Consider the following 25,702-nt stretch of genomic DNA (forward strand, 5'->3'; position numbering starts at 1 on the left):
TCGTTAACTGGTACTCCCCGACACAATGGAAACTGTGGGCCCGAGCTGCGAATCCCACAAAGATTCCAGCACTGAAAACCACGATGATCGTTGAATCGCATTGGAGAATTCTGAAACACGACTATCTCCATAGATTCAACCGGCCTCGTGTTGACCTTGTTGTATGGATTCTGACGTCTCGCGTTCTCCCAGATGCAATTCATCGAATGAAAGCGATTGTAAATGGGAATTTCGCATATTCAAGGCAAGCTGGCGTGAAGCATTCAAAAAGCAATGGAGAAAAGAAGCTTGTAAAGGAGTTATTCCTGAGAAGTTAAAGGAATATCGCACAAATTCAGTCACCTTGGTTTGTGCCTGCACGTACTTCTTACATAGTCGCTTTCTTCTGTGCAAGCACATCGTGCATTGCTTTCAGCCGCCCGACCCGAGAGTGGTTGAGACTTGTAGCCGCCAAACATCTTTTCCTTTCTGGAAAGCAGAGCAGTTGGTTTTGCTGCCTAAATATGCAAATTCATATGGAGGCGGTGACTCGCGAGATGATGCCGAAGAATCAGCAACCGATTCGTTGGACAGCAGCTCTGAGATAGATACTGACGAAGCGGAAATTAGTTACGGTGATGAGTCCATTGAAGCCAAAGTGGAAAACTTTCGGAAAGTGGCGCAGGATGTCATGGAGGTTTTTAAAGATCAATTATCGAAAGGCAATTTCAAATTTATAGAAAGATATCTGGCTACTCATGAGATGGATGGAGTCTTGCTGGAGGAGACTAAGAGTTTTCAAATAGACGGGTCATGCAATGCACATCTGTCTTGAAAATTATTATAATAATGTATATTAATAATTTACGTAATTTGTATCGGAAATTTAAGATTATTTATTCATTTTTGCAAAAAACATCACGTGAATGTCACTATCAGCGTTTTCGCGTAGTACATTAAGCGTCGTTTGAAACAATGAATTAATCACGTGCTGCAACTTACTTTGCAACAATTTATTATTATTGTTATTTTAATTCGCTAAATAATTTATGAATTATGATTTTCGCAATTTTTCATCTTTTTTTTTTTTTAATATACAGTGATAATTCTGCTTATGAGTAGAAAAGGTCAGTGTTGTAAACTTACGCGTTGAATCCAAAATCTCCCAATCAGGAAGGGCTTACTACGAAAATAACAGGGACGTTGATACATTTTTTTCAACTTGGACTTTACAAAACGCCACAGTAAACCAATAATGTAAATTATAATTATTATTAATAATAACTGTTTTTTATTAATCAACTAGTTGTTTAAAATTACATACATGATCATCATTTCAAAATATTAAACCATCTAAAGCAAATTTTCCATTCATGCGGTTTAAAAGAGTATTCCTTGAGTGTCTTCAAAAAAAAAATAACAAAAAAATAAAAATGAATCCGTAAATTTAAATTTTCTATACTTCAGCAAAATTTTTGTTCGCATCGCCATCTTCACTTGACTTTGCTGCATTGTTTGCCGTTTTGGATTGTTTTTGACTTTTGACGCTTTGCCATTTCATGGAAAAAGCACCAAAGCAAGTCATACATGAAAGACACAATCCGACAATAAACGTTTGCCTTAACGCATCGTTATAGGCAGATAAAACTTGCGGCAGATAATTTGACGCAACCACATAGCGCAAGTCCGTGGCCCCGGTATTTGATATCAGTTCAATAATGCTGTCATTATTATGTCCCGGAATTGCCCGTTGCAGATACTTGATCAGATTATTTGTAAACACGGTCTCGGCAATTGATAAAAAAATGGCACCACCAAGAGTTTGAGAAAACATCATCAAGGACGCACCGGTGGGGACATCTTTCCTTTCCAGTACGGTCTGCGCGGCTACATTGGATTGTTGCATGCCCAATCCCAATCCGAACCCAAAGATAAACTGGAAGCCAATCCACTTGGCATGCATAGTGGTTGGCTTAAACGTAATGATAAGTCCGGCACCTATTGATATGAAAAAAGTGCCTATGTACATAAACGGCGTGTAATAACCGATACGACTAACCAGTATGCCTGCCAGGATAGATGCCGTGGAAAGACTCAAAACCAACGGCAGACTCATGATGCCAGATTTGATAGAGCTTACTCCCTTAATGGCCTGAAACCATATTGGAAGATAATATATATATATCATCATGACACCACCAACGCAAAAAGTATATAAAATGCCAGCCACTATGCTTCGGTTTTTAATGATTCGCAGTGGAACCGTGGCTGTTTCTTTTTTCCAGATTTGAACAGCTACAAACCCAACAAAAAGCAAGCCAAAGAGAATAAAAAGAACAATAATGCGCGCATTAGCCCATGAATATTTAGAGCCACCCCATTGTAATGCTAGTAAAAGACAGATAATTGAGGGAAAGAGGCAAAGAATGCCAAAAAAATCTAATTGACCAAGCCTATCCCGAAGTGATTTTGCTGGACTTGGATTAGGTGGAGGTAAAGCCTTTAAAATGAAAAAAATAATGGCAACAGCTACTGCACCAATAGGAAGATTGATATAAAAACACCATCTCCATGACACCCTTTCGGTAAATGCTCCTCCCATTAGGGGTGCCACGACCGATGCAATACCAAACATGGCACCAACAAATCCGGTATACATTGGTCTTTTTTGCAACGGCACACTATCCGTAATGATTACAATTGCACCAGAAAAAATTCCGCAAGATCCCAACCCGGCAATGGCTCTGCCAACAATAAAACTTGTCGAACTTGGTGCCGCACCGCAAATGGCAGAACCAATTTCAAACAAGCCAATGGCAATTAGAAAAACCCATTTGGGACAATAAAAAGTATAGAACCGACCAAAGGTCAATAAAAAAGAGCAACTCGTTAAAAGATAACTGCTTCCGTACCAGCCAATATCTTCTATGGAATGGAAATCGTCTGTGATGCGTGGGAGTGCAGTGGCGATAATCGTTCGGTCCTGGCCGCTTAAATTAGATGAAGGTTTTCTTTTGTGTGTATTGAGATTTTAAAAAATCAACTTACCAAAGCAACAAGAAACACTGCTAAATACAACGCGGTCGTGGTAGCTACCAGTGCCCATTTCTCAAGATAGACATGTTCATTGGCATCTTCAATTGATATTTCGTTTATTTTTTGTTCATCAGTAAGACCAGTGCTTTGACTGTTCAAGTCCTTTTCTGACAGCTCCGCCGAGCCGTCCTGATTATTCATGTTGAACAAACGAAACAAAACAAAACGAGTCAATTATCGAATTACTTTGACAAACCGCATAGCCTTTTTATATATGTGAAAAAAAAAATGCTGACGCTCATTATTACCATGTTGAATTCTACGGACCCGAATTATAATAGAGAATAAAAAAGTAACAATAGCTTTTGTTCTCGGGGCCGAATGTTCGTTGGTTCGGGTCCGAAAAAAAATTGTGCACGTGACTTTTGCATTTAAATTAAATTCTTAATTCTTATCAGACGAGATAGTGTTTCTTGCTGGAATAGTGCAAATAATTGAAATATTTTAGTCACCCAAAACAATAAATAGTATTCTCTAATCATGCATTGTTTTCCAATGCTTGCAATTTTACCAACTCATAGTATTTACCCTTCTTAACGATCAACTCGTTATGCGTGCCGGCCTCTACGACCTTGGCCCCTTCAAATACGTAAATCCTGTCCGCATTTTGAATGCTGCTTAACCTATGAGCAACCGCAATTGTCGTGCGACCTTTCGCAGCAGAATCTAATGCTGATTGTACAATTTTTTCTGACTCGTTGTCAAGCGCGGACGTGGCTTCGTCAAGCAATAGAATTCGCGGGTTTCTTATCAGCGCTCTGGCGATTGCAACTCGTTGTTTTTGACCGCCTGATAACAATGTGCCTTTAGAACCACACAGTGTGTCATATCCGTCTGGTAATGACATTATAAAGTCATGGATATTGGCTTGCTTGCATACTTCGACGATCTGCTCATCCGTGACTAATGTCGTGCTGCCTAGTTGAATATTATCCTTAATTGATCCTGCATATAGCGTCGGCTCTTGTGATACCAAAGCAATATGCTCGCGGTATTTATTAATATTAAACGTGGTTATGTCCACTCCATCAAGTAACACTTGTCCTACTTGTGGCCGATAGAATTCTTCAATCAGGCCGATAGTTGTTGATTTGCCACAGCCAGATGAACCCACAAGAGCTACATATTGCCCTGGCGTAATTGTTAAATCTAGACCTCGCAATACAGGGACCTGAGGCCTAGTTGGATATCTAAAATGAACATTCTTAAATTCGATTTTTCCTTGTACATCATTAGGTGTGGCCCCCTCGTTACTCCACGCATCAATATCGGGCTTCAATTCATATAATGTCTTGATATTATGAGTTGCTTGATATGCTTTACCCATATCTGGAGCAAACGAAAACACAATGCCTGCCGCCTGCGCACCATATACAACGGACATGAACGTAACGTAAAATTGAAAGATTGAGTATTCCCTGGTTCGCAAATATTGCGACCCAAACCAGAAAGCCAAGGCCATAATCAAAAAAATCATTCCCTGAGCAACGCCATACAAAAATGCAGACACGGCACTTTGCTTACGAGATTTTTTCAATTGAGAAGACAAGATCTGATGGAAGTGTTCCAATACATTGTTTTCACGAGTGAGTGAAACAACTGTTTTCATTGCCGACGTTGCCTCGCATGCATAAGTTGCTGATACCAAATGATTCTTTTTGGCATCCTCTTGAAATTTGGAAAGAACATAAAAACGATAAAAGCCTGATCCGATAAGCAACGGAACGCAAGCCCCGCAAACCAAAGCAAGTTTCCATGCGATAATTAGCGAAAGTACAAGAGAAGATACAATGATCATGATGGAATTCATAATCTGTCCAAACGTAGTTCCACTCAACCCTAAAGAACTGTTAATTCATACAAAAAAAAATAAATAAAAAAACGAACCTTCAACAGCCTGAGCATCTTTTGAAAGCATTGCAGTCAAAGATCCGACTGAATTTTCATCTCTATCAAAATATGATATGTCTTGCCTCATTATCTGTCTAAACGTTCCAATTCTAATGCGCCTAACTAACTTTTGACCAGTATAAGCAAAAATTCCAAGCGCAAAAATGGATGCAATGAGTTCAACAGATGCAAGCATAAAAAATAAACCGGCAAACAGGTTTATCTCGTTTAGAACATAATCATAATCAGGAATAGCTTGAAAAGCTTGCACGCAACGACCATAGAAAAGTCCAAGAGACGGATAGCCTAGACCTTGGATGGTGGAAAAAAACGTTCCCATCAAATTGATATTGTCTTCTTGTGAACTCAAATGCAGTATAAATTTGACAAGTTCTAACGGTCCATATTGATGATTTACGCTCTCCAAATCACCAACCTCAAACGCGTCTGCGGCAACAGTATTTGTCTTGAAAAGAACATTATTGGTTTTTGTACGAATCAAATCCAACTCGATAGCCTTTTCATTTAAAGCTTCCTCGTATAAATCAAGAGTTTTTGGCTCAGATGCCTCAACTCTCTGTTCCAATTCGGATTTGATTGTTTGAGCTTTAACAAGTTCAAAATATTCACTTTTCTTGGCAATCAGCTCATCATGAGTGCCTTGTTCAAGAATTTCACCTCGTTTCATGACCACTATTTTATCGGCATCCTTAATAGTAGAAAGTCGGTGAGCAATGACTATAGTGGTGCGATTTTTGGACGCTCGATCAAGTGCCTCTTGAACAACACCTTCAGACTTTGTGTCAAGAGCCGAAGTAGCTTCATCCAAAAGTAAAATTTTCGGGTTGCCTACAATTGCTCGTGCAATTGCAACACGTTGCTTTTGACCACCAGAAAGTAAAAAACCACGTTCTCCAACATTAGTATCAAGTCCCTCTGGTAGTGCATCAATAAAGACCATAGCGTTCGCTTGCTTGCAAGCATTAATAACCAATTCACGCTTTTCACTAGGCGATGCATATTCGTGAGGAGTACCTATTAAACCATATGCAATATTTTCAAAAATGGAACAACCAAAAAGAGTTGGCTCTTGAGAAACTAGCGCAATTTGCTGACGAAGCCACTTGATATTAAGGTCAGCAATATTGCGACCATCTAAGAGCACTTGACCTCGAAGTGGCTTATAAAATCGTTCCAATAATCCAACTATGGTGGATTTTCCAGAACCTGAAGCCCCAACTAATGCCACTGTTTGACCAGCCTTGATCTTAAGACTGTAATCTTGAAGAACAGTGACGGTTGACCTGGAGGGATAAATAAATTTGACATTTTTAAGTTCAATATCTCCTTTGATATCGGGCAAAATATCGCCTAGTGTGGAATACGTATCAATGGCAGATACCCGATCGATAGTGGTAAAAATTTTTCTAGCAGCGGCCATACCAGTGGTAACACTTCGAACATGTGGCGTGATGTTTGTGATTGCAAAGGTTCCTTCTACCATAGCAGCCAAAACGGTAATTATTTGACCCACTGATATTTCTTGGCGAGCTAGTAAATGAGATCCTTGCCAAAATCCAAGAGCATCATCCGAATAGACACCAAGCCACATGATCCCGGTCACAGCTCCAGCTGCTACACCGGCTTTCAACGCCCAAGTTTCTGAAATATCCAGAAAAGTAGAATATCGTTCTGCCAATCGGTCTTGCATTTGAAAAGCATGAACATTCCTTATTGATGACAATACTTCTTCGGCCACAGTCCCACCAGCTGATGTACCTTCAAGTGCTTTCCCATAATATTTAGTCATCTTTGCAGAAGTGAACAAGAATGCGACCGTGATTCCAATAGCAATTGCCAGCATCATAAGGCTTAATTTGTAACTGAAAATAAAAGCTATTACAAACGCGGTAATTAATGTTGAAATATTCTCAGTAATATAACCCAACTTTTCTGACATTCCTTCTTGGATCAATAAAGTATCTGAAGAGATTCTAGTTGTGATCTCTCCTGAACCTACTTTGTCAAAATATCCAATATTTTGACGAAGCGTTGCCGCAAGATACTGCTCTTTAATACGAGAAGATAAAATCTCACCTTGGTCAATAAAAAGAAACGTGGTAATAAAAGATAAAATAAAATCTGCAATTCCGAGATACACGAAATACAAGGTTAAATAATTCACGCGACTTTGAAACTGATCTGGTGAAATATATTCAAAATTAAGGCTAGAAGGCTCATTGTAGCTATTTAAATATTCGCTCTGAGTGCTATTTAAATAGTTGGAGTCAAATGTCGTGTTGTCATTATTATAACCTCGAAAATAGTTTGTGAACGTCTCCGTTATGGCACCAAACACGAGCTATTAAAATCAATCAGTAACATAAATAAAAAACCTAAAATCAAAAACACGTACAGGCATTAATGCTTTAACAGAACCTTCAGTAATGGCAAGAATAAATGCCAAACTGATCAAAATGATATTGCTTCTGTTTGCATATCTAAAAACAGATAATAAATTTGTTTTGGCAGGAGATACTGCCACTTGTTCACGCAAAATTTCAGCATCAGCAAAAGGTAATGCTGAAAATTCATCTGAATAACCATTCAGAGATTCAAAGCTAGCGGCTGAGGAAAGTAATGGGGTTTTGGCTGAAGATTTTGAAACTATTGGCGTTAAATCAGACTTGTAGTCCAATGAAGTGGTGTCAGAAATTACTTCCTGATCCTTGTCAGTCATTGATTCTATCTGAATTCCACAGCTTTTATATGAAAATAAACATCTAGATCAACGGAAAAAATAAACATGGATATTGCCATGGATGTTATACTTATCATCCGCTTATCATGAGCCGCAGGTCTTATCGCGATGTACTTAGCCGCCAACGCCACAGATTAGGCTTACTCAATAAATGCCGGCATCAGAAAAAAAAACCGTCAAAACTGGCATGTAAAAGCGTGCGAGTGTTATATGTAGATAAGCTTTATGACTCAAACGATTTACGTGCCGACATCAAAGTAAGAGTGTTACTATGTGCGTAACTAGAAAGGATTCAATAACCAACTTTATAGAACCATAATGTATACTTTAAAAACGGATTTCTCGTAATTGAACGACCACACTTCTTTAATCCAATGCAAATATGTAATTCATAATTACCATTTTATGAGTAGATTGAAATATTTAAGGGTAGACACGATACGCAAATATTCGTTATTCGTATTTGTATAGTCAAATACGATTACGATACGAATAACAATAAAGAACTTGATTGTTCGCAATAGATAGCACGTGGCTTTACATTTGTAATATAGTACGAGACCCTTAATTTAGTGATTATTTGTTACTATACGAATAAGCCTGAAGTTTTAAAATAATTGACTCCCTAGAAGTAGTATTGCCTTTTATGACATTCAACATATTTGGCATTGACTCTCAAGCAGTCACAAGGATGGTGGGAACATCACAGAAAAAATGTTAAAGGAACGCATGCAAATGATGTGTGTATTGAGGGAATTTGACTGATTATGCTCGAGAAAAGATTTATATTCCTGTTGAACGACCTGTGATCCTTGATAGATTCACGTAGGTCTCGCACTCAACAACGCTAGGCAACCCAAAGAGCATCTTGGTCCAAAAGTTGCACCGGGGAAAATTTGTGACTTTGATCAGCCTTAGTAGGCTTAGAATAATGAATTTAAAATTTGCTGCAGTGCAGAATGATGAGTTTGCGGCAAAGATTGGATCAGAAAACTAAACCAATGTTTCTTGGAAGTGCAATTATATATTTTAACCGAATACGATTACGCAGATAACATGCATGAACGTTCAAAAAAAAAACGACTAGTCTCAAGTAACAAAAATCTCTTCATAACTTTGTTCTAACTTAACTTACATATCTACCATTAATAAATTAATGAAAAAATCAAGTTCACTTTAGAACATAAAGTATATTTTCTGAAACCTCTTTGATTCTCTTTTCGTTGATAAACTTTGACTGTACCACTTTGACCGCCTTAGAACCGTCCAGGCTCTTACCTGCTTCTACAACTTCAGGGCTGTCAACTGATATTACAGTGCCAAAAGCAATAAGCAGGCGATAAGCAGCTTCGGGGTCATTCACTACAGCAAGAAACTCAGTAATCACACCGATAATCGAAAATGCAAGTTCAAGGTCCTTGTCTTTTATTGTAAGAACGGAATAGCTATCTCGTAATTAGTATAATGATATAATCAAAATTTAGAACAAATTGAAGCTTACTTTAACAACAAAGTTGACAACGCAATCGATGCTATCTTAGACAATGTAGGAAGAGCAAATTCCCTTGATATGTCCAGAATTTTCTCGCGAACATCAAGCTGTGAAATCACAGCTTGTCCGATATCAGACTCAAACAAGTTAACCAGTAATCTGAGCACCATGGCCGTGTTATTCTGATACGAATTATTAATCGATGAAGACAAAAGAGATACCGTTGTTGAGTTCACTAGATTTGCGTCGGATAGGAGTGGCACTGTTACGCGAAGTATATCCAAAGCACTTAGACGTTCCTGAGGAAGCCATAAGTCAACTATTTTAAGTGAGATTATAGTTAGTTTGTGAGCTGCATCTTCAATCCACCCAGAATCAGCAAGCGGAAGCAAGCTTGCAATATCTGATAATTCCGAAGCAGAGAGTGCAGTTTGCAGATTTTTTGTTTCATTAATCTCTCTAACTTTCTTATTAATGGCTGCAACATTGATGGATTTAAATGACAAATAGCTCTTTTGAGAAAAAATTGACTGTTTCTTCCTTGTAGCAACTGGATACGTCGATGCTGTCGAATTTGAAGGAACATATCGAGACCCATATGGGTCATTTGCTACTGGAGCTGATTGCGGGCCCAATTCAATTCCAGAAGCATTCTTTTCGATAAACTTTGCCGTTTCGTCCAGATATTCTAATGGTAACTCATTGGCTTCTAAAAACCGTCGAGCTGCATCATAAGGATTTTCTGTTGCGTTGAATGGCAACTTCAAAGGTGGAGCACCTTCCTTAACATCAACGTCAAAAACGTAATCATATTCTTTTCCTTTGTAAAGTTGTTTCTGCTGATTTCCGACTGCGCTGACCACCTCACCAACTTTAACCCACTGGTCACCGCTCCATTGATACGCATCAACAGACGACAATGGGGTCTTTATCATTAACACCTGTCCAATTTTTGTGCCAGGATTAGACAATGCTTCCGGCCCCTGAAGCTTGTCTTTGCTGATGTTTCCAACCTCACTCGTTGATATGGCGTATGAAGCTACTTCCTCTTCAAACTTGGCCAACTCATCTTGGCTGGCCCACCTAGATTTTGAGCGTGAAAATACGCGAACAACTGAATCACTAGATCCAGTGACAATATCTCCAGTTTTTGAATTTACCGCAACTGTCCATACAGAGTTGCAAGGATGGTATATTGTTTGAGTACATTCACCATTCTTCCATACTCTAACAGTGCGGTCTTCACCAGAACTAATAATTTCATCAGTAGATGGTAAGTAAGCAACTGAATATATAAAACTTGAATGGCCATAAAGCTCTAAAATATTTTCGCCATGGAAATTCCAGATTCTGATGGAACCATCATTGCTAGCCGATGCAAATTTATTATCCCCAATTAAAGCAAGAGATCTGACAACATCTGTATGCCCTTTAAAAATAGACACTTGTGAATCGCCCTGCCATAGCCTGATCGTCTTATCCGCAGAACCTGTTTGTGTTAGAAATTTTTGAGCTAAAACTCATGCAATTAATGAATCATACCAGTCAGAAAGCTGTTTTTGGATAACGCCAAAACCGCCCAAACCGCCTGTTCATGACCTCGAAGTATATATTTTATAGATTTCTCTTGCCATACTATCGCATTTCTGAATTAAAAAAAAATAAAATAAAAGAAAGAAGGAACGACGTCAGCAACGAGTATAACTGATTTAATCGTAGGGGAGCGCGTACTTATCCCAGCTGCCACTGATCAAAACATCATCATTGTAATGCAATGCACACACGTTTCCTTCATGGCCTTTCAATACGTAATTTATTGAAGATTGTGAGCTTAAAGATGCCACTGTAATGGTCGGGTCCAGTCCCGATGATGCAATGAGATCTGCAACATTTAGCAATTTATTCCATGCGAAATCGATGTGGGATAGCAAACCTTTATCGCCTAACCAAGCAATACTATTCAAATACTTTGTAGACTCATAAGAGATATCAGAAGACCATTCAATGCCAAGCTTGCTTTCAGCACTGCCAGGTAGTGGTTTCCAAACCCGCAAGGTGCGATCTCTAGATACCGATACAATCAAGTCTTCCTTTGGAAATACCACGCCTCTAACATCTGATGAATGAGATTTTAATGATCTAGACAATTTGTAATCAGCCATGTTTCTCAAACTACTTTTGATGTGTTTGAAAGCCTAATACAGAAGGGCATGTAATTGCTTGGACCGGATATTAAGCAATGTAATCGAGCATGAATATCAAATCATTTGGCATTTATGCACATCCACCACATCTTGTCTGGGGTAATAGACATGTGTAAACGTCGACCTGGCAAAACATATTGCTGTGTATAATGGTCATAACATTGAGTTAAAGGCGTGTAAAACTACAAAAGGCTTTGTTAAGCAATAATTGCACATTGTTTACTGGTGATCACTGTCATTCTAAATAAATAAAAACTAAAAACATTAAATTTGGCATGAATGTCTGATACCAAATCAACGAAGCAGCCATTAACATAATGCCATTCAAAGTAAAAGAGTCATATACAAAGAGTACTTTAAATATGCAAAGATGCCATTAGTTGCATACTGCAACTTTCTCAGCTATATTATTTAGCACGTAGCAATATCGTGGATTATATTGGCAGAGCTCAACATGCCTAACGCCAAAGTCCATAAGGTCCAGATTCTGTCTTCCAAAGTCGGATAGTACCATCTTCACTGCCAGAAGCACACAGCTGCCCATCTGGAGAATAAGAAATGGAATGCACAGGACCATGATGACTCTTGAGAATTTCTGAAAATGGGTTAACATAAAATCAAAAGACTTTAATAAGCAGAATCACATACCAGTGACATCCCCAGACACTAAATCATGGTAACGTACCCAAGTATCTTCGACACTTCCCGTTGCAAACTTTGTCTTCAAAGGATTAACTGTCGCCGCAGACGCTTTGTAGCCGAGATTTATTTTGCTTTCAATATTATGACTGCATACCTTGTCAGAAAATGTTTTCCCTTCATCCCAAACCAAAAGCACAAATTTACCTCAATGCGTCAACAAATAATAATTTTTTGCCCGAAGCAATTACTAATGATCCATCATGTTCCTCAATCTGACCAATTGATTCCTCTAGTTCGATGGAAGCTATCAGCTTACCTGGAGTTCTTGAATCCCACCAACTGACCAGCTTATCATCGCTGGCGGTAATAATAATGCTGATTAACATTAGTCAATTAAACCAAAAAAAAAAAGGAAAGAAAAAAAAGATTGATCCAGCTCACTTTTCATTTAGCCATAGGGAACTCTTTATGGTACCATCAGCTCCATCCCACTCAGAAACCGGAGCAGTTGAATCAGACAAGTCCCATATTCTAATTTTTTTCTCATTGCCTGCCGTGACAGCGTATGCTGCCTGGGAATGTGCGGGAGCAAATGAAGCAGTTCTAACAACATGATTATGCCCTAAAGTTGAAAGCGCTTTACCTGAAAAAGTGTCCCAAACAATACTGTGCCATATTAGCCAAAAAAAAAAAGAGAGATGAATTGACTTCTCGACAACGTACGCCGTGTAGTCCGCACTCGCTGTTATAGACAACTTTGCATCCGAGCTAAACTTTGCCGACCATGTAGCACCTTTGTGACCAATAAAAGTTCCAATCCTTCGATGGTTAGGATCATTAATTAATATTGCACAAGTTGAATATACCAATCGCCTGTGACGCCGTCGCGCAACATAGGCTCACCATCTAATTTACAAGTTAGATTGAATCAACCATTAGTTCGGCATTATTACCTTTGCATGCGCTTATCAAAAGATGACTATTGTCCTCAAACAATGTCGAAAATGCAAGGTGCGTAACTGGCCTTGAATGGCCAGTGCATGTTAATGGTATATACTTTGGTGATTTATTCTCCCCAGACATGTTGATGTTGACGACAGATACGCTATTTAAAAAGCCCAAAATAGTATTCCTGGTTTCGTTTTAATTAGGCATAAGTTCACAGCTTGCTATAATCCATGACCAGTTGTTCTGTTCCACCACATATGTGCGAGCGACGTACAAACAAAAGATCATCGAGATTACGGCAACAATCGTTGTTATATAAAGGGAGCGCGTATGAAAATTTACCCCTGGGTGGAGACGACTTCAATCGTGCAATCGATCTATACCCCAACAGCAAGAAGGTATAGCGTATATTATACTGCTACATTGAATCGAGCAAATATTCGGTCCTGTATAGACGCATAAATTCAAAATACCCGTGCGTCTCGTCAATTATATTATAAGTTTATCAAAATGGCGAGAAACAGTGAGAAAGCACAGTCGATGCTGTATCGGTTCAGAGAACAAGAAGCTGCAGAACTAGGTAAGCCAGCTCTGCACAACGTGCTCATTCTTGCAGTCAACTAAATGAAGACAGGCATTATTGATGTGGGCCGCACTCGGCGGCCTAGAGTTATAACGAACGAGACTTCAATTCCCATGTGCGAGAAGTGGCGAGGCCAGGTTATTAAAGAGATTGGTCGGAAAGTTACAAAGATTCAAGATCGTTAGTGATATTTTTATATGTTTTTTTTTCTTCTTTTTTTTTAGCTGGCACTGAGGCTAATAATGACTGTAGCTGGCCTGTCGGACTATCAAATACGAGATTTGAATGACGAAATAAATAAGTTGATGCGCGAAAAGTATGTTTGGGAAATGCACATACGCAGTCTTGGAGGACCGAATTATTCTGTATGTCACTGAAGCATTATGATCTCTTCGACAAAAGCGCTAACTATGATACAGAGAAGTGCGGGCACGCAATTTGATGACCAGGGTCGTGAACTGCCTACTACAAGAGGTTATAAATATTTTGGAAGAGCACGGGAACTTCCGGGAGTCAAGGAGCTTTTGGAGCCAAAGAAACGTCAGACAGCTTCTGAAATTAAAACATCAGACATTGGCCGAATAGTTGATGCTGATTATTTTGGTTATCGTGATGAAGATGATCCCGAACTTTTAACATTTGAAGCCAAAGCTGAAGAAATAAGTTTTGGAAATACTATAAAGAACGATATTGGCAACCCGGAACATGAATGGGAAAGTATAGAGAATCCAACAAACATTCCAATCAGGAGTGAGGTAGAAAATTTTATACTTCTTAGGCAGCAACAAAGACTTAATGACTTTTGATAGCCAATAGTTATGAATTAAAGTGTAATATAGTGTAGAATATAATACAATTATTATTGAGATTTTTGACCCTTTTTGTATTTGATTTTGTATTTGACCGGTTTCACATTATTCGGAACATACGGTAGATTAGCTTCTTCCCACTCTTTGTATGCATTTAGATTTGTGAAGTCGTCGTACACAATTTTGCCTTCATTACCTTTCCGCCAGGAAATAAGCCACTGATTAGCCGCTCCTGCAATATCTGCATAACCACCTTTGGCAATTTTTCCTATACAAAGAATTAATATGATTCTTACTTACAGAAACGTTATTACTCACCCATAGATTGGCAATACTCTGTTAAGAATCTTAGGATATCGTTGGTCGGCTCGCAGTACCTCTTATACATGCCACCAGTTGGATCAATTTTATTCATTTGATATAGTGTATAATCTGCCTGTACTAGTGGGTCAATAATTGTTGTGTTTGTACAGCCAAGAACTGAGAGTGTGAGCAAAGTTGTAGAGTCAGTGATGGACGGAAATGATACGCCAGGAGTGTCATATATCATTATAGAAGGATTCTCTAAGATCTTTACCAGGGTTGGAATTTTTCGAGTAACTCCAGCACTGCTACCAGTCTTTGCAGCTTTCCCTTCAAGATTTTTTTTTTTTTAGTTTAGATCAACCAATAGATAATATTATACTAACCTCGGCGAGTACCAGAAAAACGTAATGAGTTAATTAAAGTGCTTTTACCAATATTTGGCATTCCTACAACCATAGTTTTCAATCCGGTAACCGATGCTTGAAACGGAGTAAATTCTGAACCAGAATTTAGATGCAATTGAATCATTTCATGTCACGTCATACATACTCTTTGCCAAATTTATTAATGGGCTGATCTGAGTAAAATCTTTTCCATTGATAACAAAATAATCCCCATTTGGATGCCAATGATCAAATATCTATAGCAAAAATGTAAATATGCAGTAATATTTGAATCAAGCAGGAATCTGTACCTTCGGATCAATAGCGCTTATGTCTGCCTTTGTGTAAACTATTATTCGAGGCTTTGCTCCCAGTATGCTTTCAAACAATTTATTTCTAGTACTTAAAGGTGCTCTGGCATCTCTAACTTCAAATATGAGGTCAATATCATTCATCATTTCCCTCATTCTGCCAATAGCGGTAACATGGTGGCCAAGGAAATATGATTGTGAGACCTGAAAGTTTGGAAAGACTGGTCTAGGAACGAACTGCCTGCTCATTTCTGAAAACACGACAACAATTTAATTTCTTATGCAAAAGTATAAGAAATCAAAAACATGACCGTTCACTGATAGAAGTTTGTATATTCCTCAAACTATGGGTCAGTAGCTTAACCTTTGCTATAGGTAAGATTGATACGTATTTATGGTTTCGCTCGAAGCTTTTTAGTAATTTATTTTGCTGGGACTAATTAAGCGTTTTTATTCTTTTAAACCCGACCCCAAAGTTATGCTTACTCTGAACTGGAAAACAATTCCGGAAAGTTCAAGATTCAATTAAATACTTCAATAATCTTTAAATAGTACTAGTATAGCAACATACAAGCAAAAAAAAAATTAAACTGAACAACAAACCATATGCACAATTGACAAAGAAATACAGACAACCCAAGCCTATTACCAAACAAAACAAAAACAAAAAAGACTTTTTGTAAATATCCAATAAATTTCATTTAATTAAAACTTTTCCTTCAATCGAGACGCCACAATACGAAGATTTCCATAAACCTTCCCTGGAGGGCTACCAAGAATCAAGCTGACCACAGATTCCCTGGCCATTCGAATGTTGGCAAATCCTCCCAATATATGAATCTTGGAATCAGCAAGAACAATTCTTGTTCGCGTGGCGTTCTCAATTGCAAACTTTGTCTTTCCGTCCTTGCCAGCAATACGACCGACAGCACGAGCCAAATGATCTCCCTGTAAGGTCTTGACATCTTTGACTTCAAATGTTTCAATGTACAGATCGTCCAATCTCAGTAACGCGATCGCATCATCAACGTCGAAACCCAAAGTGAAGGCTTTAATGAAATCGGCACCCTTTTGAATAGCGCCCGTATCGACAGTTTGCTTGCATGTACGTAACTCAACCGTTTTTGTTTTCACATTCATGCGAACTTGTAATTTGAGATGTTCGACCAATGGAGGGTATATCTTGGGCCAGCTACTTCTCAGCGGCGACATGCGGTGTGGAGGAACGGGGACTTTTCTTGACTGAGGCTTCACGCGTATTCGCTGCTCTTTGGCAACTCCAAACCTAGGACGACCTTCTAAATCTAATTGCAAGCCATTTCCTGACGAGTGCAAATTGGGGATATCAGTTTTGCTTTCAGGAACCGTGGTAGTCGTCGTGGCAGAAACCGCGTCTATCAGAATTTCATCGTCTGCTTCTTTAGTTAGCCAGCTTGCTTGATTAAACAACACAAAGTCTCAACACACCATCTTGGTCAATCAATTCAACCGGTAATTCAATAGGTTTCTCCTTCAATGCTGTTGGTGCTGGCATTTTCCAAATGATTTCCTTTTTTTGAGATCTTGTACCGAGTCCTGAAAATCGAATCTTTTAAATTTTTCATTTGGGAGGAACCAAAAGTCCCGGTATTTAACCTACGCTACTGGCGCGGCTCAGTATGAAATATACGCAGGGCCATCAGGCCGAAATTTTATTTGAACTTTTTTTTTTCTGATGACGAAGTTCCGATATTCGTGATCAGCGAATTAGTGTCGTTCGATCTGTTTTCAACAACTGAATATTGTTTTCGCAGTTCAACACTCGAAAATTTATGTTCCCTATGTGGGTTAACAGGTCACCATGAGTAGTTGCAACTTTAGGTCCTATTGGAGGTTCCTGCAGATGTACAGGCAAACAATTGCTCATCGGCTATGCGCCTCACCATCGTCCGTGCCTGGCGAATTGTTGAAGCGGCAGTTGATTAATAACAAGTGTTTTACATCTTCATATTATATACATAATATTTGGAGGAGGCATACTTCTGCGATATGTCGTTCGGCAAGAAAAACAAGTTCCGGAATGGCGCCGTTTTTAATATTTGATCTTGGAAACATTTCCAAAGACAGCGCAACAGATGCCGCGCCAACGGAAGCGCTCAGCGTACTTGAGTCTGTTGTTCACAACCATCGCAATGCAACAAAGACTTTCATAGGAACAGTTAGTTCTCGGATACCATCGTGTTTTCAAACAAGGGTTTTTAAAAGGAGTTTTTTTACTTCACGCATGCCAGCTAATAAGCACAACGAGGATAGTGTTCCGAAACCTAAATCGCCCAGCAATGACAGTAATCTTGCAAAGGGAGAGCATAAAGGACAAAATACAAACGAGTCAGTACATTCCGAGACATGGGGTGAGGCTGTTTCCAAGCGGCTACCTCATACACCCACCAAAGAAGAGTTATTAAACGCCGCAAACGGAGCTCTCGAAAGATTCAGAATTCGGTTTAAATGGGTTTTGCTGCGGCAAGTACGTCCATTTAATATGGATGACATGTCGGCATTTTTTTCATGGCTTATTGTGGGCAACGTGCTTTGGATTTTGCTTGGATCAACCACTTTTGTTTCTTTGGTGCTGTTGACCGCTAACACTGTCTTTGCGCAAGGTATTTAACGACTGTCAAGGATTGACTGGATGAAATTGACTAATTTGTGAGGTAGAATCGCTAGCAAGAATAGTTGGTTATTATTTGACGAAAGAAACGGGCGTCACGGTAGTGTTTGAGAGTGCCATCGTCCCTAATTGGACAGATGGGGTAATCTCGTTTAAAAACGTATTTGTTTCTCGACGCCCAGGAAGACCTGGAAAAGGAGTAGTTAAAGGTTCACAGGCTACTGCAGCTGCCGCCGCAGCTGCCGCTGCCGCTGCCTCTGCATCATCGTATGGTAACACAAATATTGTAGAGGAGAATGAGGATGATGGAAATTATACTCAGTTTGATCTTACCGTTGAAAATATCAATGTTACAATTTCAGTGCGAAGGTGGATAAATGGAAGAGGATTATTAAAAGATGTCGAAGTCAAAGGTATTCGAGGAGTCGTAGATCGGACCTTTGTTAGATGGCTACCGGGTGTTGATCCTAGGTCATACAAAAAAGTTCACAGGCCTGGAGATTTTGAGTTTGATCATTTTGTGTTGGAAGACGCGCTGGTGACTGTGCAACAGCCGGATGAATTTAGACCATTTGATATCAGTATTTTTTCGTGTGATTTGCCTCAGCTTCGTCGGCAATGGCTGTTCTACGATTTCTTGTGTGCAAATCATGTGTCGGGAGCATATGATGATTCCTTGTTTACTATTCATCCTCGGCAAACTGTTAATGATTTTAACGGCGAAGAAAAAGATGAAATTAGCAAGCGAACGTGGAAGAAGACTTCTCGTCTTCGAATTGACAATGTTAATATTGACCATTTGAATAGAGGTATAGAAGGCCCATTTAGTTGGATCACGAGTGGGAATGTCGATATTATAGCAGATCTAATGATTCCAAACGATGAAGATGAAGCGATATTGAAGAGGTTCATGCAAGATATTGTCATGCGATGGGAATGGAATATCGCAACCCGAAAGGATCGAAATCGAAGCGCGAACCCGGGTGGCATCGAAGATAGTGATCAGGCTTCAGAACCTTGGGATGTTAAGTTTAAAAGGATGGTGGAGTCATTTAAAAGCAAGAATAAGATTGAACTTGATGGAGTTGCGGTTAAGATTGCACCAGTTCGTTCTGAGGCATTAGCTCGGCGAGAAGCAGAGAAATACATAGTCTTTGACCTTCACGTTCAACTTAACAGCGCCCGTGCGTCCTTGCCTCTTTTCGCTCCTGAACTTTCATATGTTAATAATGCGCTTATTCGTCCCATGGTAGCATATATCAACGCTACAAAGACATACATTCCAATTAATTGCCGCGTGGTGAAGAAGCTCACAGAGTTTGATGGCTCATGGACGATATTTGATTCGGGCTTGATGGATGATTTATCAGCCGAAGTTTACGAAGCCATTTCTGCTAACGTGCAAGATGAGGAAGAAAGGGCAAGAAGAATGCGAAAAGTTGGAATGTGGGCGGCACAACTATTCTTGGAGATAGTGTTCATGAGCATCGGCACTTTTGCTTTTTAAAACATAATAATTTATATATATATGTATATTTTCATTCTTTGTATATAGTTTGGGGGGTATTTATAAGGTTGCTTTATCATTATGTACAATATAATAGTATATTTAAATATTCGAGTACATCAGATGAAGTTTGATTTTAATTTTCGCGTGTGCACGCCGTTAAAGAAAATTATGCGCGCATGAGAATTATTTTTTTTTCTACCAAATAACAATGTATTAAATGGAGCAGAATTATGAACCGGCAACAACTCAACCATCTACGCCATCAAATGGACGAAAACGGAAGCGTACTCGATACAGAACAACGAGCAGGTCAGTTGAACTGACAGACGGCGACTATTCCCTTAACGGTCACGACGACCATGACGGCAGACGGCGCACGGCGAAAACTGAAAATCAAGACCCTGATGATTCTACTACATTTTCCGAGCTTATTAATGAAGACATGACTGAACTAGCAAGTTCGCCATTAAATTTTCATCGGTCACATTTGTCCAATTCTCCGAGCACAATCGAAAAAGACGTCGTGAACGAGACGGTCGAGTTGAATCATGTGGACATAATGCCAACCACAGATTATAAAACAAAGGAAGAAATGAAAGAAGACAAGATGATGGACGATTTGGAAGAGTTTGATAAACTGGGAGACAAGCTTTATGAGAATATTTTATGGCAATACATGTTAACGGGTCATCAAGTCATATCGAAATGAATAAGAATTTGGTGTCACAATGTTGGAGCAATCAGGGCGCCATAGAGGCCTGTGCTTTTGCCAAAATACGTGGCGGCAAATTTACATATAATTTTATTCAGAACTTGTTTGCTCGACTATTTCAGAATCCGTTATCTCTTCTTCAGTTGAATATTCAGCCTTGGCTCGAGAAGATGATGACTTTAATGGAGACGATGCTAAATGTCCCACCAGTCGTCTAGAAGATTGTGTATTTTTGGCTGACATTCCGTTTCGCTTACGGATTTCTTTGCTCACGCTTGATTTGAATGATGGCGTGGCAGGCTCTTCAATATCGCTTGTTTCGTCGACTTGACGCTTCTGTTTGCATTTAGAATTTCTCTTACCCGCAGTTGGAGTTGAAGGTGGCTCGTCCTTTTTGTCTGGGTCATTATTATTATTATTATTAATATTTTCTTGATTCAATTTCGATTGCAATTCATGTATTTTTTGTTTTTTGGAATTAAGCAAGACCGTTAATTTTTGTAAAAGGACTGTTTCATCATTTTCTTTCTGAGAAACAAATTCAGCCATTTGATTATTTAAACGTTCAATCTGCACTTTGGCCTCCATCAATTCGTTGTCCTTCTCATTTAATTGCTTTTGTAGCAAACTTGATTGGTGAATTTGCTGTGCCAACCATACGTTTGGATCAATAATAATTTTCGGATCCCTGTCTCTATCAAGTTTGATATCTCCAAGATGAGCCTGAAACCTGTCAAACGTATGAAAAATTTGTAACTACATGCACACGTCGCGTCAGCTCAAGGCTCCAATTTTTTGAACAAAAATTGTTAAAAAAATACCATACCGTATAACCATTATTTTGTTTTTCTGCAGTAATAGAAATTGAAGGATACGCATATTTTTCAAATATTTTTTGATCTTGAAACGTATTTTTTGCTGCCAAGGTCCACAATATTACGCTCTTCCATTCGTGATCAGGCAATGAGTTCTGCGCAGTTCTGAAATCATCAACAACCTGACCTTGAACTTTTTTTTAAAAAAAAAAAAAATAATTGTTTATCCAATTAGCTGCTATTTAAATTTTTATTTTTATTTTGTTTTTACTAAAGCCATGATAAATTCATACCGGTTCCTACATAAACCTTGGTCCCTTCAGTCGCGGCCAGATCGAAGCTGAAATTATCGGCCGAGACCGTCACATCAGGCGTAATCCGAGAACACACAAAAAAAGGCCTGTCCTTGCCTACTGTCTGTCCAACCACGACTGGACCAAGAGCATAGTCTTCATTCAAGTGCAAAAATGACAATTGACGATCCATGGCTCGTTAAAAGCTCAATTGGTGCAAAAAGGAAACGATTACGTAGTTCGTGCTTTGTCAACGAAATCGTAGCGCCGCACAATTTCAAGGGGCTCGTACACCGGCGACGGCAACCGAACGATCCCGTGCGTCAAGTCCCGGAATTCGCAGCCGTTGCAGTGGATTATTCCCGTTTTTTTTGAAGCATTTTACATCTTAAATTGGGGTTCTCCTTGTTTTGACACTTTGTTGATCGACAGGCTTTGAAACAATGAGTTGGTCTGGGTTTAAGAAGGCGGTTAACCGCGCTGGTACGACGGTAGGTTCATCATTGCCTGATCAGCAAGAGGCATTTTTATTACAACCGTTGTTGAACGATGCTGTTAACGCTAGAAATTTACAGGTCATGATGAAAACCGGCCAGATTGAGAAGACCATTGATCGTGAATTCGAATTAGAGGAGCGACGATTCAGAACGTGAGTATTGAGTTGTCAAGCGGCGAACAAATCACACCCGTGTCTAACTGAATGTTTATTTTTTTTTTTTAAAAAAAAGGCTTGAATCCGCAGCAAACAAACTTCAAATCGAGGCAAAAGGTTATTTAGATTCTCTTCGTGCCATGACTGCTTCGCAAACTCGCATTGCCGAGACCATCGATGCGTTCTACGGTGAATCTGGAGCCAATGATGGTGTCAGCAAATATTACAGAACAGCTGTGGAGGATCTGGATGCCGACACCGTGAAAGCTCTTGATGGCCCGTTTCGTGCTACCGTTTTGGAACCAATTTCTCGATTTTGTTCTTACTTCCCAGATATCAACGAGGCCATCAAAAAGCGAAATCACAAATTACTTGATTACGATGCCATGAGATCCAAGGTCAGAAAGCTTGTTGACAAGCCCTCTGATGATGTTCAGAAGCTTCCTAAAGCCGAGAAAGATGCCGAGGAGGCAAAGGAAATTTATGAAGAGTTGAATACTCAGCTAATCAACGAGCTGCCGCAACTCATTGACCTCAGGGTTCCTTACTTGGACCCATCATTTGAGGCCCTTGTCAAGATTCAGTTGCGGTTTTGCTCCGAGGCATACACTAGAATGGCTCAGGTACAACAATATCTAGATCCAAGCACAAGAGAAGAGTATGCAGGTGGCTATCTCGACACTAGGGTCGAACAAGTATTACAAGGCATGAGAGATCTCTCAATTAGCGGTCTGAACTCTTCATAAGCCAGATAATTTAAGGATGACGAATTTCATTTAAATAGTGAAGACTTGCAGCGACTTGAATTTTGTTTTTATTTTATTTTTTTTTAGGCCTGATATTTGGTTTTCAGTTTGTTTTTGCGTTCTGATATGCATTATTTGTTTAGCATCATGTTTAAGTTTTTTTTCATTTTTTTTTTAAATTAAACAAAACTTGTGGGTTTCGCTATATATATTTCATCGTCTCCTAGTGCCTCCAAACCCACTCGAAGATCTGATCTCTGAACTATCTGACGACTCTGATGGTTGATGTTGGGTTGTAAATCCTGATGATCTCCAGCTGTCCGAGCCTGTCCCCCAATCATCATACACAGCGTTATCTCGGTAATACCGTGCCCTGTCGGCAGTACTAGGCCGTGAATTGTTTCGAAACAAATTATTATAAACCGTGCTGCTCAAGACTCCCGTGCCGAGTCCGCTCCAAAATCCAGGCCGCCAACCTTGGCGTGATTGTTGCCATGACTGTCTTTGCTGGCTTTGTTCGGCGGAAAACGGTTTTCCTTGTGAAAAATTGCGATCTTGCTCCGAATACGGAGGCGGTGGAGCTCGCGGACCTCGACCATTGTTGTCATTCGAATAAAACCGTCCATTGCCACCACCACCTCCACCACCTCCACCACCTCCACCACCTCCACCTCCTCCACCTCCTCCATCTCCACCTCCACCGCGGCCATTACCAAATGTAACATTCAAGTGAGTCCCTGAAATTCCAAATATGTATCGAAGAGCAAAGTAACCTATTGCAACCCACATGACAAATTTTAATATTGTCGCAAGGGCGTCGCCAGAACCTATTCAGAAATTAGCTATGCCAATTTTCGCAAAAAAAAAAAAAAAACTACTAGTAATAATAATAGTAGCAGTAAGTGATAGTGTTCATATTTACCATTATTATAAATTTCCTGAACCTTTTTTCTTTTAAAAAATCCTGGAGTGCCATATTTTTGCAATCCCGCTTCGGTCAAATGAATTGTGTACTCCACGCCGCAAGATCCTCGAAGAACAAATGGATCATCAGGACCCGAATAGCCTTCACAAACAACATCTGTTCGTCCTAATCTTCAAAATAAAAATAAAGTCAACACTACGCTTTAGACTTTTCAAATATTAAAAATCGGACGTACTTAAAATATCCCGGCAAATCAGCGTTGCATTTCCATTGCACGTCTTGTTCACTTTCTCCCGAGCCCATATTGCGACATTGCATGACTTCAACTTCATAAAGTCCTTTTGCATTTCCTCCGATAATGGATAATTGTGGAATTGAACCAACTCTTTTGTGATTTGTCCTTTCGCCTTTCCGAAACGTCAATGTATTAACGCTGGACAATTTGACTCTCTTGGCATTATTATTATTATTATTATTATTATTTAAAGAATAGAATGAAGTTGACTCCGCAAATGAACTATATGTTAGTAATGCTCCCAGCACGTAAAGAAAAATCGACCATTTCATTATTTTAACGAGGTTTGTTTTAACTGATTTCAACGTGACGTGTTTAATTGATCTTGAAATCAGGGGGAAGTTGGGAGGAAGAGGCAGCCCTTTTAAGGTTCAATTTTCTTTCATCTTTGCGACTGCAACTTATCTTAGGCATGACGTGGCCAAAACATTGGCATTAGTCAAGTGCTTATGATGAGGCAACGTTGCTATTTTAGATTAGATTGGATACGAACTCAGTCGAACTGGCTTGATGTATTTTTGTGATGCATACCTGGTTACCGGGCACCACGATACCAGATTGGCCAAACATGGTCGTGAAGTGGAAGCCCAGTTGCTTGTCTGGGTTGTATTAGTCCGTCTGGGTTCAAACGGTTACAGCTATAGGTACTGAAGAAAAAACTTTTTTATGATTTCACCAGGTGACAAGTTTTATACTTTTTTTTGGCTAATCAATTAGTAAATTTAAAAACCCGCAAGTTACTGGTTTATACGTGGTGTGGATCGAAAAACTACGTCTTTCAAAAACTTTAAAGTCCTCTTGACAAACGTGCAGTTACTCTTTTGAATTAAAAAAAAATATTTTTGCTTATAATAGTTTTGAATGTATAAAACTACCGTTTATTTCCATAATACCAGTCCTGATCTTCCTTTACACGACATTCCTGCATCAACGCCTGCCTGCGAATTAATTTGAAGTACCACCGTACCAAAAAAAAAGGCCAACTGTTTCGTGGCATTCGATATTTCATGTCGGCATTTAAATATTCGCAGCCGTGACAATCATGGCTGAACCGAACGCAAGCTTGAACGACATGTTCTCCAGTATGAATTCCTTATTTCCAAACCGACCACGAGCCCAGCCGTAAAGCCTGTTATACGGTAGGGAAATAATGCCTCGGCTGGTGAGAAACTGTTTATTTAAAGTATTTGAGTTAGAAACCAGCGTAAGAACAAATTAAGCAGCACGACTCATTTCCTCACCTGCACGAATAGAAATATGCCGCCAGCCAAAATCACCAAAACCTTGCTAAGCTTTCCCAAAATGATGCCCACAAACAGGCCAGCAAAACTTCCGTAAGTAAGCTCTTTGTAATCGATGTGCGCGCCGGTGGTTCGTTCGATCGAATTCAGATTTCGAGATGAGTTCACGGCAGCGTACGTATATCGGCCGCCATCGTCGCACAACACGTTCGACCACGGAAAATGTAAGCCTAAAGCCATTGCTGCAAACGAAGCCCCATAAGCAGCACTGCGACGCCATGGTCCTATGCGGCGGACAGGCGCAGGCTTGCCAGACCATGTTCGCGCTTGAAGCCGGCCGAGTTGTGACGTTGCAAAGCTTCGTGGGGAAACAAAATTGAAATGCAGCACAGGGCTTTTGATTATTGAAAACCTGAAGAAATTCATGTTTGTCGTGTTTGCAAGGTGATTTGAAATAGA

The 25,702-nt window shown here is 39.5% G+C and overlaps 12 protein-coding genes across 12 annotated transcripts; 3 read left to right on the forward strand and 9 right to left on the reverse strand.

Moving 5' to 3' along the window:
* Nucleotides 1-1,435: 1,435 nt before the first annotated feature.
* Nucleotides 1,436-3,216, reverse strand: V1514DRAFT_281897 (efflux pump antibiotic resistance protein; the record flags this gene model as incomplete). Its single annotated transcript, XM_066925084.1, has 2 exons — nt 1,436-2,962; nt 3,028-3,216. The coding sequence occupies 2 exons, from the start codon at nt 3,214-3,216 to the stop codon at nt 1,436-1,438; spliced, it is 1,716 nt and encodes a 571-aa protein (XP_066782809.1).
* Nucleotides 3,217-3,553: 337 nt separating this feature from the next.
* Nucleotides 3,554-7,705, reverse strand: V1514DRAFT_281864 (P-loop containing nucleoside triphosphate hydrolase protein; the record flags this gene model as incomplete). Its single annotated transcript, XM_066925082.1, has 3 exons — nt 3,554-4,914; nt 4,963-7,327; nt 7,382-7,705. 3 exons carry the CDS (start codon nt 7,703-7,705, stop codon nt 3,554-3,556), a joined length of 4,050 nt encoding a protein of 1,349 aa, XP_066782810.1.
* A 1,192-nt stretch (nt 7,706-8,897) lies between these two features.
* On the reverse strand, nt 8,898-11,380 carry V1514DRAFT_347863 (WD40-repeat-containing domain protein; the record flags this gene model as incomplete). The annotated part of the gene is made up of 5 exons (XM_066929310.1): nt 8,898-9,171; nt 9,228-10,707; nt 10,761-10,864; nt 10,950-11,100; nt 11,152-11,380. The coding sequence occupies 5 exons, from the start codon at nt 11,378-11,380 to the stop codon at nt 8,898-8,900; spliced, it is 2,238 nt and encodes a 745-aa protein (XP_066782811.1).
* Nucleotides 11,381-11,880: 500 nt separating this feature from the next.
* Nucleotides 11,881-13,147, reverse strand: V1514DRAFT_320521 (WD40-repeat-containing domain protein; the record flags this gene model as incomplete). Its single annotated transcript, XM_066926003.1, has 7 exons — nt 11,881-12,017; nt 12,071-12,210; nt 12,269-12,439; nt 12,506-12,730; nt 12,788-12,883; nt 12,931-12,970; nt 13,018-13,147. 7 exons carry the CDS (start codon nt 13,145-13,147, stop codon nt 11,881-11,883), a joined length of 939 nt encoding a protein of 312 aa, XP_066782812.1.
* Nucleotides 13,148-13,219: 72 nt separating this feature from the next.
* On the forward strand, nt 13,220-14,473 carry V1514DRAFT_332366 (Isy1-like splicing factor). Its single transcript, XM_066927837.1, has 4 exons — nt 13,220-13,592; nt 13,647-13,775; nt 13,848-13,960; nt 14,015-14,473. Exons 1-4 carry the CDS (start codon nt 13,523-13,525, stop codon nt 14,399-14,401), a joined length of 699 nt encoding a protein of 232 aa, XP_066782813.1. The 5' UTR covers nt 13,220-13,522; the 3' UTR covers nt 14,402-14,473.
* On the reverse strand, nt 14,455-15,653 carry V1514DRAFT_281894 (P-loop containing nucleoside triphosphate hydrolase protein; the record flags this gene model as incomplete). Its single annotated transcript, XM_066925083.1, has 5 exons — nt 14,455-14,672; nt 14,723-15,037; nt 15,094-15,207; nt 15,260-15,350; nt 15,405-15,653. 5 exons carry the CDS (start codon nt 15,651-15,653, stop codon nt 14,455-14,457), a joined length of 987 nt encoding a protein of 328 aa, XP_066782814.1.
* Nucleotides 15,654-15,909: 256 nt separating this feature from the next.
* Nucleotides 15,910-17,021, reverse strand: V1514DRAFT_92266 (putative pre-rRNA-processing protein). The gene is made up of 2 exons (XM_066930182.1): nt 16,872-17,021; nt 15,910-16,816 (listed from the first exon to the last, which is right to left on the reverse strand). Exons 1-2 carry the CDS (start codon nt 16,936-16,938, stop codon nt 16,110-16,112), a joined length of 774 nt encoding a protein of 257 aa, XP_066782815.1. The 5' UTR covers nt 16,939-17,021; the 3' UTR covers nt 15,910-16,109.
* Nucleotides 17,022-17,667: 646 nt separating this feature from the next.
* On the forward strand, nt 17,668-19,561 carry V1514DRAFT_347868 (mitochondrial distribution and morphology protein family 31/32; the record flags this gene model as incomplete). The annotated part of the gene is made up of 2 exons (XM_066929311.1): nt 17,668-18,046; nt 18,102-19,561. 2 exons carry the CDS (start codon nt 17,668-17,670, stop codon nt 19,559-19,561), a joined length of 1,839 nt encoding a protein of 612 aa, XP_066782816.1.
* A 798-nt stretch (nt 19,562-20,359) lies between these two features.
* Nucleotides 20,360-21,598, reverse strand: V1514DRAFT_368192 (uncharacterized protein). Its single transcript, XM_066929898.1, has 3 exons — nt 21,385-21,598; nt 21,103-21,284; nt 20,360-21,032 (listed from the first exon to the last, which is right to left on the reverse strand). The coding sequence occupies exons 1-3, from the start codon at nt 21,575-21,577 to the stop codon at nt 20,367-20,369; spliced, it is 1,041 nt and encodes a 346-aa protein (XP_066782817.1). The 5' UTR covers nt 21,578-21,598; the 3' UTR covers nt 20,360-20,366.
* A 131-nt stretch (nt 21,599-21,729) lies between these two features.
* Nucleotides 21,730-23,258, forward strand: V1514DRAFT_332378 (uncharacterized protein). Its single transcript, XM_066927838.1, has 3 exons — nt 21,730-21,875; nt 21,960-22,033; nt 22,113-23,258. The coding sequence occupies exons 1-3, from the start codon at nt 21,828-21,830 to the stop codon at nt 22,780-22,782; spliced, it is 792 nt and encodes a 263-aa protein (XP_066782818.1). The 5' UTR covers nt 21,730-21,827; the 3' UTR covers nt 22,783-23,258.
* V1514DRAFT_92811 (uncharacterized protein) lies at nt 22,889-24,646 on the reverse strand. Its single transcript, XM_066930183.1, has 3 exons — nt 23,943-24,646; nt 23,705-23,877; nt 22,889-23,609 (listed from the first exon to the last, which is right to left on the reverse strand). The coding sequence occupies exons 1-3, from the start codon at nt 24,272-24,274 to the stop codon at nt 22,996-22,998; spliced, it is 1,119 nt and encodes a 372-aa protein (XP_066782819.1). The 5' UTR covers nt 24,275-24,646; the 3' UTR covers nt 22,889-22,995.
* Nucleotides 24,647-25,019: 373 nt separating this feature from the next.
* V1514DRAFT_320530 (uncharacterized protein) lies at nt 25,020-25,483 on the reverse strand (the record flags this gene model as incomplete). The annotated part of the gene is made up of 2 exons (XM_066926004.1): nt 25,020-25,172; nt 25,244-25,483. 2 exons carry the CDS (start codon nt 25,481-25,483, stop codon nt 25,020-25,022), a joined length of 393 nt encoding a protein of 130 aa, XP_066782820.1.
* Nucleotides 25,484-25,702: the final 219 nt, after the last annotated feature.

The sequence above is a fragment of the Lipomyces japonicus genome, assembly GCF_038497905.1.
Source record: "Lipomyces japonicus strain CBS 7319 unplaced genomic scaffold V1514scaffold_24, whole genome shotgun sequence".
NCBI classification, from domain to species: domain Eukaryota; kingdom Fungi; phylum Ascomycota; class Lipomycetes; order Lipomycetales; family Lipomycetaceae; genus Lipomyces; species Lipomyces japonicus.

What these genes read in the sequence shown, in the direction of transcription:
- V1514DRAFT_332366 (XM_066927837.1), top strand. Translation starts at nt 13,523, where the DNA reads ATGGCGAGAAACAGTGAGAAAGCACAGTCGATGCTGTATCGGTTCAGA. An exon ending in AGTTACAAAGATTCAAGATC is followed by an intron (nt 13,776 to 13,847) that starts GTTAGTGATATT and finishes TAATGACTGTAG; the next exon opens with CTGGCCTGTCGGACTATCAA. An exon ending in TTGGAGGACCGAATTATTCT is followed by an intron (nt 13,961 to 14,014) that starts GTATGTCACTGA and finishes ACTATGATACAG; the next exon opens with AGAAGTGCGGGCACGCAATT.
- V1514DRAFT_92266 (XM_066930182.1), bottom strand. Translation starts at nt 16,938, where the DNA reads ATGCCAGCACCAACAGCATTGAAGGAGAAACCTATTGAATTACCGGTT. An exon ending in TGAATTGATTGACCAAGATG is followed by an intron (nt 16,817 to 16,871) that starts GTGTGTTGAGAC and finishes CTAAAGAAGCAG; the next exon opens with ACGATGAAATTCTGATAGAC.
- V1514DRAFT_368192 (XM_066929898.1), bottom strand. Translation starts at nt 21,577, where the DNA reads ATGGATCGTCAATTGTCATTTTTGCACTTGAATGAAGACTATGCTCTT. An exon ending in CAAGGTTTATGTAGGAACCG is followed by an intron (nt 21,285 to 21,384) that starts GTATGAATTTAT and finishes TTTAAAAAAAAG; the next exon opens with TTCAAGGTCAGGTTGTTGAT. An exon ending in AACAAAATAATGGTTATACG is followed by an intron (nt 21,033 to 21,102) that starts GTATGGTATTTT and finishes GTGTGCATGTAG; the next exon opens with TTACAAATTTTTCATACGTT.
- V1514DRAFT_332378 (XM_066927838.1), top strand. Translation starts at nt 21,828, where the DNA reads ATGAGTTGGTCTGGGTTTAAGAAGGCGGTTAACCGCGCTGGTACGACG. An exon ending in TTAACCGCGCTGGTACGACG is followed by an intron (nt 21,876 to 21,959) that starts GTAGGTTCATCA and finishes AGAAATTTACAG; the next exon opens with GTCATGATGAAAACCGGCCA. An exon ending in GAGGAGCGACGATTCAGAAC is followed by an intron (nt 22,034 to 22,112) that starts GTGAGTATTGAG and finishes TTTAAAAAAAAG; the next exon opens with GCTTGAATCCGCAGCAAACA.
- V1514DRAFT_92811 (XM_066930183.1), bottom strand. Translation starts at nt 24,274, where the DNA reads ATGAAATGGTCGATTTTTCTTTACGTGCTGGGAGCATTACTAACATAT. An exon ending in GATTTGCCGGGATATTTTAA is followed by an intron (nt 23,878 to 23,942) that starts GTACGTCCGATT and finishes TTTATTTTGAAG; the next exon opens with ATTAGGACGAACAGATGTTG. An exon ending in TCAGGAAATTTATAATAATG is followed by an intron (nt 23,610 to 23,704) that starts GTAAATATGAAC and finishes ATTTCTGAATAG; the next exon opens with GTTCTGGCGACGCCCTTGCG.